Below are 12,572 nucleotides of genomic sequence, written 5' to 3'. Positions count from 1 at the left end.
AAAACAAGTTAAGATATTGGTAACTTTTAAAGTTGCAATTCCATATTCTATCTTGTAATGACCAACTCTCTCAAAGCTAGTCCAAGCAGTCTAGAGTTGTATGTGTGTTACATATTGCATTATATTTAACCCACCTTAAAGATGTACCAATTTGTGAATCGTATAGGCATAGCTTTATTGCTCTGAGTATAGTAAATACAAATATTTTCTGCAAAAGCCTGAATATGGGCCATGTGTCTGATTATTCACAAATATATCTGAAGAGAGAAAGAACAAAGAAGATATTTTTCTGATCCTTAATGAGCATTGGGGATTATTAAGTGCTTCAGTGTAAGTTGACCTCTGCTTATCACATTTATCATTTATCAGATACAATTTTCATAAGGGTGCTTTGTCACAACTCTTGTGTTCTGGCTCTCTGGCTCTGTCAATAGGACTTTGCATAAATCTTTTACCAGTGCAGAGGGCTTCAGATTCCAAGGTTGCAGTGATGTCTGTCTGGCCTTCTGGACACTGGTTGAGTATAAGTGAGTTTTTTATCTTCTATTAGCCTCCAGTTAAGGGTGCAAAGACCTCGTGCAATTTGTGCTACTGCAGTTCCCATGCTGGAGAACAGTGCACTCTTGTGGGGCAGCTTTAAAACCAGCCAGACAAAACCTTCTGCATCCCAGAGCACGAAGCAGGACTGCACCCACGAAACAGAGTAATTGACATATGTCTGCTTTGGAACTGGGTTAGAAGCAAGGTGAAAGTGTATGCGATCTGATCTTAGATGGTAAAGAAAGAAGCGCCTACTTCAGTTTCCTTTTCTTGAGCACTGGTTTCATATTTTAATATTGCCTGTACATGTGAGTTTTTAAGAGAATAAGACATGAAGAAAATCAGAAAAGAAGCTTTAGAAAATTATCATTTTATTTAGATAATATAAATTACTCAAATTTTCCCTTTTACATACAAACTATTGCTTGAATTTTAAATATTGTTGTGGCATACAGAAACCATAGAGGCAATTACATGCACATTTGTGCAAAGAAGCATCAGTCATAAATATATAAATATAGTACTTGCAGAAAATGTGATCTAATAGGTTATGCATAATTTAATGAGTTAATTCCTCAGACTCTCACTTCATCAACATTACTAGTTTTGTTCTGATAGAAATATTAAAGGGTGAGATGATGGTGCAAATCTCTTTGTTATTGAGCATAGTTCATATTTGCTTTTGAATAGTGGTTTTATTTTTATGCATGTTGCCATATATTTTGGTTATCCATGTGTTGTGAGCAAATACATAAAATACCATTATTCAATACATAGCTGAAATTTGTATTAGAAAAATGCAACTTCTATTACTAATCACCCTATGGATTTTTGATAATAAATGTATAATTGAGTTAACTGAATTTATGATTAATGATTAGAACAAAAACTGTGCATAAAGACAACTTTAATCCAAATAAATTTACTATATAAAGTCAAGAAAGTATGAAAATGAAGTAGTTCATGTTACTTAAAATATCCTTTCAAAATAGCTGTGATAAAATTTATGCAAAGTATGTCAGTGTTTTATTTTTTGTTGTTTGCTCTTTTAATTCCAAAGTAGATATTGAAATTCAAAAATAAATTTCAATTCCCACACATGTTTAAAGTGAGACACACTTTTATCCTGTTACCCCTACTTAGTCAAATAGCTTTATGACACATGATCAGCGTGGCCATGAGAAGACTGAGTCATGGCTGCTGCCGCCTCTGAAATTCAATAAATAAAAGGCAGCCAGGTCTGAGAGTCTGTAAGTCTGGCACCTTTGAAATCATTACTTACCATTAAATACCCCTTTTATTTGTTGCCTGTCTTTGATCATGAAATCTGAAATGCCACTTTCCCTTGCAATATAAAAAAACTGATCAATCTCAGGTAGCATTCTTATTGAAAACTTGTGATTACCATCCTAGGTCGGTAGTGGGATTATTGAGGTACTTACCTGCTCCAACAACTTTGTCAATGGATATGTTGGTGGCATCCAATTCCTTAGCAAACTCATGAACTGCTTGTGTTGGGTCCTCATAAGTATGTGGGTCAACATAAGTTCTGAGACCTGGAAGTTTTACTGTTTAAGGGTAAAGGCATTATTTTAGTGAGATTTATAAAACTTTAAACTGAGCAAATTTTATGATAAAATATTGGCTAAAAAATTTTCCATCCCAATATGGTACAACAAATCTTAGTTTTTTTCTGTGAATAAACTAAAATAATAGAAATAATAATAAAAAATAATAGAAACTGAGATTTTTGACCCACATGTTTAAAATTTAAGAAAACTTATTCACAATGAAAGATAAAGAGCCACATGAGGAGTTTTCTCTGCAAAGACACTAGAAGGAGAATTGACATACAAGAAAGTGGATCTTAAAAGGGTAAATCAACTGTTTGATACTATACAGCTTTTATCGACATTCACAATCAAAATCACCTACTGAAATTATTGATCAACTTTCATTGTGGGTATGGGTATAGACACACCAATATACTAACCATCTGCTAAAATCTTACGTAACTTTTTGACGTAAAGGCAATATAAGCATTTTTTATAAGCTTAATAACTGTGATAAGAAACTATGTTCCAAACATAAATTATGTATATATTTATTAGATACTAATTTATTAGATATTAATTATTTATTAGATACTAATCTCCCTTGTTATAGATTTATTTATTAAATTTTTCTGAAGGTGAAATTTTTCATGATGTTCTGTAATTAAAATATTAAAGACAAATGATATCAGTGAACTTGCTATCATTTAGAAAAATAACTCAGATAATTTGGAATTATTTCTGAAAGAAATCTCAATTTGATGAGATCAGTTAAATTTCATAAAAAGATTGTCATTAATGAAAACTGCAGTTTAAGTCTCACTGTATATCTACTAATAATTTTGATTGTACTTTTTAAAAAAAAAATCTTCATTTTTTACTTGTAGTTGGACACATACCTTTATTTTATTTATTTATTTTTATGCGGTGCTGAGGATTGAACCCAGGGCTTTACACATGCTTTTTGAGCACTCTACTTACTGCTGAGCCACAACCCCAGCCCAATTATACTTTTAATCTTGGTAACATTGATACAATGCTTTAGCAGGGAACGTGGATGCTTAATAGTTATATATTTTTCATTCATTACATAAGTTATTGAAGAATTCTTTTTCTTTTAACTCAACAAATAAAATCAGACATTATAGTTTTCAATATTGCTTTATAATGGAAGATTTCATGAACAGAATGGCAACTGAACACTCTATTGGCCAATGATAACTTTGAGTCAATTTTGTCTTTTTTACAAAGCCACTGTCATCAGTCGTCCTAAAAAGCCTTTGGCACAATAAAAGAACTAGGGACTCTCAGGGACAGGTGTAAAAACTGTTTTCCTCAGCTCCTTCTTCAGATGACTTTGAGGCAGCAGAACTGGAATGCGAGGGTAAGGGAGCAAACTGGGATGCAGAACAAAGGCTGATAATGCACACTGCTGCTTCTCTGGTGTCCAGGATGCTGCTATAGGAGAGCAACACCCTCCAGCCTGAGGTATGGTGTGGATAATTTGAAAAGACACCACTATCTAGTAAGTCAACATCCCACGGGAATGGGGAAATTTAAGTATTGGCTTGTGCTTTGAGCAAAGGACTAACGATGGAGCTTTTAAAATGAGAACTCCACTTTGGGGGGGTCTTTCTGGCTTGGATAGCTAAGCTCTTATGGTAAGGAGAAAATTTACTACACAAATGCTTGTCAAGTACTTAGTGATCGATGAATAATGGTGATTATTTTTGTATTTAGTATTTTCATTGTTACTATTTATTTACAGTTTTCCCCTTAGTGCTTATGATGGAACCCAGGGCCTGGCACATGCTAGGAAAATGCTCTACCACTAAGTCACATCCCTAGTCCTATTTACAACTATTAATATTATTGAGGTTTCTCAGTTTTAGAGTTTGGGCTCACAAATGTCATTTATTTTAAGCTGACAGATTATTTGCCTACTTCTTTCATGTTGTTATAATTTGAATCATAAATGTCCCCCAAAGACTCATGTGCTGAAGGATTGTTCCCCAGTTGCTAGTGATATTGGAGGTGATGGAAATTTTAGGAAGTAGAGCCTAGTTAGGAAAGGTGGGTTACTGGGTGGGGGCATATCTCATCCCCAATCCATCTCCCCCTCACCCCCATGAAGAAGTAGGCAACTGTGTTGCAGTCCTCCTTCTGCCATGATGTTTTGCCTCACCTCAGGCCCAAAAGGAACAGAGCTAGCTGATCATGGTTTGAAACCTCTGAAACTAAGCCAATGTAAATTCGTCATCCTCTAAATTGATTTTCTCAGGTACTTAGCAATAAAAAGTTGACTTACTCTTTTATGAAAACAGCAGAGTCATCCTTCAACACAGAGGTCTATTATACGTTGCTATTATTACACTAAATAACTATCCGTAATAAAACATTTTACTCTTAAAGCAAGGCACAGCTTAAGGAAAGCTATCATACATTTCTTGCTTTGGTGTAAGAAAAAAAAATGTATAATCTACCACAGAATTACTAAAATATGTTAAGAGGCAAAGTCTTATTAGATTCTTTTAGTTTAGTCTGTTTGGTTACATGTTAATATAGACACATGAGGTTAATGAGGCTATATTATATTTTGATATACCTCTACTGATTTAAAAGTAAGGTTAAAAAATTCTAGCAGTCTCTTCCAGGAAAAAAAAAAAGTAACCCTTTAAACATTAAGTAAAATTATTATTTTTTTGGTAAATAATTACTAAAATAATTAATCACCTTGCAGAATTTAAGAAAATCAATTCAAGGAGATTTGTTGGCATCAGAATTTACAAAGTATATGAAATGAATTGACTGCTCCATCTCAGACATTTTTTTTAAAGCACTAACTTTACAAAGCCATCAAATGTGTTGTTAGAGTTATCCTTTAGTAACAATTAGCCTTAGAGAATATCTCTATTACTAATTTGAAAAGTATATACTCACCTCCCCCCAAGTCAGTAATATTCACTTCTAGTAATTAAAATAAGGCAAATTGATTTTCCTTCCAGATGACATTGAGTGTGTTTGGGGGGGGATACAAATACAAACACACATACCCCAAGTAAAATGGTCTGTTCACCAAGGTAGCTTGGCTGCTGATTTTTAACTGCTCGCCCCAGAGGTTCCGGGACTCAGGAGACTGAGGTTGCAAGGCACATAATCCCTTCACACCAATAATTAAGGGCAGCATACAGAGTAGCTGGGCTCTGTCATGAAACCCAGATAATAAACACATGCACACGTGTTAAGCTGCACTACTTTACAGCTCGTTCTGTGCAAACACAATAATTTACATTTCCATTTTACCAGCATGCGTTGCCCCAAGGATAGCAAAAATGTAAAAAGGTTCAGCCAGAGAGGGCAGGGGGACAGGATCTCAGAAGGTGAAACACATATTGTTTCTTTTGAAGCAATATTATAGGATTTGTAATAAGGCTGGAGGGAATAGTTCATAGCTAGAGCTTTTTAAAGTAATACCAAATAAATGGTCTGAAATAAACCAGCTGTAGTATCGAGAGGCACGAAGTTTATGAATGCATATAAGTTACTTTATGTTTTTTGAAGCCAGGATAAAATGTCTTTATTTTTGTTGTTGTTAGTCTATCATGAGGATATTCTCCATTAAAAATTAAAGTTTCAACTAACTGCACCATAAAAACCAACAGGAGACACATGAACCTGTTCACGATTGCTCTGCAGGAATTTATCAAAGCACCATATTCAGAAGACTTATAATTCTCATAAAATTAAGTAAATCAGCATCATATTGCTGTAATGATAATATGTTTGTCAGTTGTCCAACTCTAAGAGGGAGTTAATTCCAAAGAATATAATTGTTCTAATTTATGCATGGGGATTGTGATAAATTCTTTGGACCAGTGGGGACAAAAAATGGAAAAGAAGTATTCTATAATTTGTTTATGCACTCTTCTAAGACTTCTGTGCTGATAATGTAACTAATTCGGATTGATGTGTCATTGATATTAAGATAATAGCACTTTGGCTTTTTTGTAGATTTTCCCATAATGATTTCAAGAGATGGACAGAAAAAAAAATGATTCTGTAAACTCTTACATTGTTTCATCTCACACAACTTTACATTTTAGCAAATACTTCTTTTTCTTTTTAACTTCCTTTTTAAGCTACCCCATGCATCCTAGATGTTAGCAACAAATAATCAAATTTAACTTAGTTTATAACCAAAGTTATCATTTTTTAGATATAAATCCAAAGGCTTACAGGAAGTACCACGTTGATCTGAAAGTAATTTTAGGAGGCAACAGTGAATGCCAGCAAATGCTTATAAGACGACATTAGCTGCATTCAGAGATTTTAGTGCACATGAGCATGAGTGTAGTCTGTACTAATTTCCTGCTGTAAGAACATGTTATTCCTTTTAGGCCACTGATTAGTAATTGCCACACTGAGCGGAGCCATAGTTCTGAAAAACAAAACACCTGGAATGATTTGTTTCACCAGATGGAAAAGAAAATGAGTCTTTTTTTTTTTTTTTTGATGTAAACACTTAGTTACCTAAAAAGAGTATTACTTTTAGAGAATATTAAAATACACAAAATTGGTTGGTTTAAAATGAGGAGGAAAAGTAGAAAAGTGCTGGCTTTTCTACCAGTTGGATATCATATAACTCCAAAATAAATAGTTTATTCTCAAGCTCTTTCTTGGTTGGTTGATAAAATGGAGGAAAGCATTTCACATAAACAGAGGTTGTTTATATTTATTTGGCAGTTAGGAAGAGAAAAATATTCCATTTAGATTTTAGCAAAGGACTAGTAATAAGGAAATTGAAGATACGCTTTGCATTTCAGCCACGCAGAGCTGACTACAGTTCTTACTGCTCATCATGTGCATTATTTGAATATAAACCACAGGTTACCCTTCACTTTAACTTAAGTATGCTGAAATGTAGCCATGTAAAAATTGCTTAATGCAAAGCCATGAATTTCCTTCTTCTAAAATAAATTTAATTTACTCTATTTTTCCATAAAACTACTTTTGAATTCTCTTTGTCAAGGGGGAAGCTATCCAATTATAAATCAACAACTGTTAAAACTAAAATGCTAAAACAAAACCAAGTTTAGAAACTTACAGTGCCCATTCCCAAAGTGAAGTCTTTTTTCATCCGCACCATGTTTTGATTTGTTATAGCCACAGAACCTAGAGGTAAATCAAGGGAACAGAACACATAAGGAAAAAAAATGCTTTAAAAAACGATTATCTATGATCAGAATATGCAAGGCACAAAAAAACGTAAAGCTTTTTCCTCAAACAATTAAATGCTTTAGTGAAAGTTTATTGACTTCACATTCTCCAAATCCTAGGTAGGAAGCCTCTTTTCCTGGGGACCCTAGAAAGCTGCCTAATGAGGAGATATGGAGAGTGGCTTCCCTGCTGTGCAGACCCCTCCAGCTCAGTTTTTATAATGGCCTTAGAATGTGTTTATAGTATTTTTTAACAACTACTGTTAGAATGAATGAAGGGTGAAGTCTCCAATGGTAATGATTAGTGCCACGTAGTGCTGCCAGTATTTTTGGTGAGAAAGTGTCAAGGAAATCTAGGGTTATTGAAGTGGGAGGGGATAATTGGAAAAAGAAGGCAGACACTCGGAGTGGGATCAAAAGAGAGAAGTGGTATGCTTGGAGAGTAGGCACAGGAATTAATGGAAAAAAAGAAAATCAAAACGAAGAGGAAAGGAAAAAAAGAAAATGAGGAGAAAAGAAAAGACCCAGAATACAAATGCTAACATTGTTATTTGATAAAAAAGACTTTATTGACCATACCAAAATTTTACAACAATCAAGGGCAACAAGGAAAGCATGGTCAAAGAACCCAGTCAATGAGACAAGAACTCACCTCCCAATCAAAACATATATGACGACGGTGAGGAGAATAATGGCCACTGCGGCTGAAATGGCAATCATTACCACTTGGCTATTTTCACCAGAGATGGAAAAAGCTGTAAGGTGAAGAGAATAAAAGAAGAAATGGACAGGAATCACCACATCATGTCTGACATATGCTGCAGAGCTTGTCAATGAGGCCCTGTATTCTGCTTTTACCTAAAATGTTCTTTAATGTTTGATTCGATACTTCAGAATTTTTCCTTTAGTGTAAAAAATAAACAAATCTCCCATAATTTGGATTGAAATTTATTCTACCTCATTAATAAATGAAACAAGCATTGAATAAGGAATTAAATACTCTCTTTCATCATCAATCGATACCACCTGAATACCTTCTGTGTGGAAGGTGCTGGACTTCTTTTCTCTATCCTTATTAGCAAGAAACTTGTTGGATAAGCCAAAAGGTATCAAAAGAATATAAAGAACAGGTAAAATGTCCCAGTAGGAACAGTAGGAAATAATAAAAACCTTCTAATTAAGCTTGTTTTTCCTCCCAATAAAATGTGATGTTTAAAAAGTGGTGTTTCATTGGCAGCAATATGGATGAGCCTAGAGGACACTGTGCTAATTAAAATAAGTTAGACACAGAAGACAAATGCTTCACATCTCACTTTTGTAAGGAATTAAAGAAGAAAAAAGTCAGACTTGTAGAGAGGATTCGTGGCTTTCTGAGGCTGGGAAGGGTTGTGGGGTGGGGATGGAGACAAATTGACCAAAGTATACAAAGCTCCAGTTAGATAGAAAGAATATGTTTTATGTTTTCAAAAACCTATTGCAGAGCAAAGTAACTACAGTTAATAAAAACATATTGTACATTTCAAGATTTTAAATGCTCTCACTATAAAAAGAGACAAGTATGTGAAATGATAGGCATGCTAAGTGGATTGATATAATCATTTCACAGTGTGTATGCTTATCCAAACATAACATTGTGCTCCATAACTATAAAAAAAGTATTTGTCAGTTACAAATTGAAGCTAAATTGAAAAGAAAAAAAAAGAGCGATGTAATACCTGACTCATGGACCTCAACACCTATCACCAACAAGCTCTCCCACATGCCTAGCTTTTGAAATGGCCCCATTACTCATTCATTCACTGAGAGAAGAACTCAGCAAAAATGGCCCAGGAGCCAAAACTGACGTGCTGTCAGTTTAGCTGCAAACTTAGAATTACTGTACATTTTTTAACGATTGTAAAAAGTGCAAAGAACAAACTTTTGTGACCTGAAAATTCTTTGAAATTCAAATTTTATTGTCCCAAAGTTTTACTGATACACAGCCACATAATTTCTTGTGTATGAATGATTTTATGCTACAGTGAGCAGCAGCAACAAAGACTTATGTGCACAAAGACTAAAATATTTACCTGGCTCATCACAGAAAATATTTACTGACCCCTCATCCAGAACAATGCTTCTCAAACTTTCATAAGTGTATAAACCATATAGAAATCTTTTAGAAAAACCAGTTTTCATTCAGTGAGTCTGGAATGGAAACTGAGACTGTACATTTCTTATGATGTCTCAGGTGATACTGATTCTGTTTGTGCCAGACCACAACATTTCAAGTAGAAAGGATCTAGACCATAAATATGAAGTCACCTTGTTCTCTCTCTATTCTCATCCTTCTACATCAAGTGAACCACAAAATCTTCTTAAATATTCAGTTTCTACCTCCATTTCTCTCCTGGATGATTATTTAAACTTCCCAATTGATCTCTATTTGCCTGTCTTTTCTCTTTTACTTTGCTACCTGATTACTGCTTCTCAACCATGAATTTGAACACATCACTCCTGTGCATAAAATTCTGCATGATTTTCCATGAATTTCAGTTAAAATTTCATAGCAAGGCATAAAAAGCCATTTAGATTCAATTCTCTGTCTAAATTCCTAGCCTCAGCTCCTACAACCTCAGTAAGCATTCTAATCTCAATAGACTTTCTAAAACATAAGCAGTTCCTGGAACTACCTCTTTCATAATTTCATATTCACATGTGTTATCTTTGTGGTAAAAGCTGATTAAACATGTGAACAAATTATGCTCAAAAGAAAAGCAAAGGAATTAGTCACTTGAATACTGTCATCACATCACAAGGAACCAACCCTGTATCTTTAACTGGATCACATCCAAATTTGGAAGACTTTCTCCAAACAGGTGGTTTTAGAAGTAATAAAATGACATGACGCAAGAAAATAAATGGGGTGGATAGGCTGTTAGAACTTTCCTAAGCATCTGAGAAAAGAGCTCAGAGTGTGAGAGAATGGCACACCATAATATAAACTGTTGCAAACACTTTATTCTGTCCTACTAGCAAACTCTTGTTTACACCAATGTGGCAGTCAGGAGAGTGTCTGCTCAGATATCCCTGCTGCCAAAAGTGCAGTGAGAAGATAGATTCCAGCTGCTGCACTTCAGGATCCAGGGTGCCCTTTACAAACTGACCATGATGGACAGGGCAAGGACAAAGAACCAGAGTCCAGCCATTCTTGCCCAATGCAAAACTCCTCAAATGGATGATCTACACTCTGGGGCTCCCCATTAGTTTTACTGAGACTCTAAGAACTGCTCTGCAGTCTGAAGCTCTTCCTTCCTGGTACTCATTCTTTCTTTCTTAATTTGCAGTGTGAGGGGTTTAACCCAGGACCTTATGCCTGCCTGCTAGGCAAGTGCTCTACCACTGAGTTACATCCCTAGCTCTTTTCAAATTTTGTTTTGAGACAAAATTTTGCAAGTAGTCTTGGATGACCTAAAACGTATGGTCTTCTTCCTCTTTTTTTCGTAGGTGACAGACATCTACCATTGTCTGAGACTCTTTGTCCACCACCCCCTTGTAATTTCCCATGCATCTCCCCCTAGAACCCTTGCTCTTGAAATTCCATCATAGAATCTGTTTCTCAGAGGATCTGAACTATGTATCCCCTTCTATTGGATACAGATGTGTGAATAGTCTGTAAAATAGCTCATCTCAGTATTTCAAAGTGACTCCATAACATATAATGACTACTTTAACTCACACTTTTTATTTTGTACACTGTAACACTTTCCAAAAATTAGCAAGTGTTGGCAGGGCATGATGCACGCCTGTAATCCCAGCTACTTGGGAGGCTGAGGCAGAAGGATAGCAAGTTGGATACTCAGGGACGCTGAGCCATATCCCCAGCCCTTTAATTTTGTTTTCATTTTGAGGCGGGCTCTTGCTAAATTGCTGAGGTGGCTTTGAACTTATGATCCTCCTGCCTCCAGCCTCCCAAATTCCTGGGATTACAGGCATGTGCCACTACACCCTGCTCTCTTCTCATTTTAATCTATCCTACATATATTGTTGTCTTTCTCTCCCTCAAGAAGAGTAGTTACAAGTTCATTCTTAAGAGCCAGATTGCCTAGATTGGTAGTTGTTTGCTATGAGACATGATTTTATTATTTGAGGATTAAATGAATGAATACAACTAAAACATTTAGAACAATGCCAGATACATAGGAAGTACTTAATAACTTACATATTGTTATTATGTAATTTCCCTGGTGAAAAATTTAGAACAGTACTCTATCTCTTATAAAAGTCTGCATTTTAATATACAGAACTCTCTACTTAAAGATTCTATTGTCTCTTTGTCAAGTTGCCTTAATGTCCTCTATTAATATTTTCCAAGAGATTAAAGTTGATGCATATTCATTCCTTTTACTTTAAACAATTTTTTTTTTGGTACTGGGGATTGAATTCAGTGATACTCAACCACTGAACCACACCCCTAGCCCTAATTTGTATTTTATTTAGAGACAGGGTCTTTCTGAGTTACTTAGCATTTTGCTTTTGCTGAGGCTGGCTTTGAAATCGTGATCCTCCTGCCTCAGCCTCTTGAGCCTCTGAGATTACAGGCCTGTGTCCAGCTCATATTCATTCTTTACAAACAATAAAAAGAAGTTTTGAGGTATTTAGGAGTCCTAATTTAATTGTGCCTGGGGCTCATCTTATTGAAAAATAACATCCAATAGAATCTTCTAATTCTTAGATCACAAAGGCTCTGCCTTCATTGTTGGATTAAGGTACCTACTATAAGGGCTTTTGAGAGTATGCTCTTTTCTTGCCCTTCCACCCCCTACCATGAGAAACACAAAGGCCTTCACAAGGCACCAGATTCAGTGCCTCCATTGTGTACTTCCAGCTTCAAGAACTGTTATAAATAAATTCCTATTTTTTGTATAAATTACCAAACCATAGGTATTCTGTTGTAGCTGCAAAAAATGAACTCTCTTACACACACACAGACACACAGACACACACACTCCACATAAACACTGAGTGATCACTGTATCAGGTACTATTTTAACTACTTTATAAATGATAATTAATTTAACCAACATTTAAACCTCATGGAGTGACATGTATGATTTTCCCCAATTTCCAGGTAGGGAAACTGATGCAAGGAAGTGATTTTCCAAGGTCATCCTAAATGCAAATCACCTCCAAAATACTTGCTCCTTCTACATCTTTCACAGCTTTCTTGGGTATAAAGCATACATCTTGGATTCAGGTTCTGCCCACCAAGGGTTTCTACATA

The 12,572-nt window shown here is 35.2% G+C and overlaps 1 protein-coding gene across 2 annotated transcripts in view; it reads right to left on the bottom strand.

The window, feature by feature from the left end:
* Window positions 1–12,572, bottom strand: part of Epha3 (EPH receptor A3) — a 359,499-nt gene that overhangs the window by 59,391 nt on the left and 287,536 nt on the right. For both annotated transcript variants that reach the window (XM_058574534.1, XM_046430575.2), the window contains exons 8-10: window positions 7,962–8,064; window positions 7,198–7,265; window positions 1,983–2,108 (exon numbers count right to left, since the gene is read on the bottom strand). In XM_058574534.1, the coding sequence (XP_058430517.1) occupies window positions 1,983–2,108; window positions 7,198–7,265; window positions 7,962–8,064 (297 nt within the window). The remainder of the gene's footprint in view (window positions 1–1,982; window positions 2,109–7,197; window positions 7,266–7,961; window positions 8,065–12,572) is intronic.

The sequence above is a fragment of the Marmota monax genome, unplaced genomic scaffold (assembly GCF_021218885.2).
Source record: "Marmota monax isolate L192 unplaced genomic scaffold, Marmota_monax_Labrador192_F-V1.1 WCK01_AAM20220418_F8-fsc00016, whole genome shotgun sequence".
Taxonomy (NCBI): domain Eukaryota; kingdom Metazoa; phylum Chordata; class Mammalia; order Rodentia; family Sciuridae; genus Marmota; species Marmota monax.
This window is presented reverse-complemented; position numbering and strand designations above follow the sequence as displayed.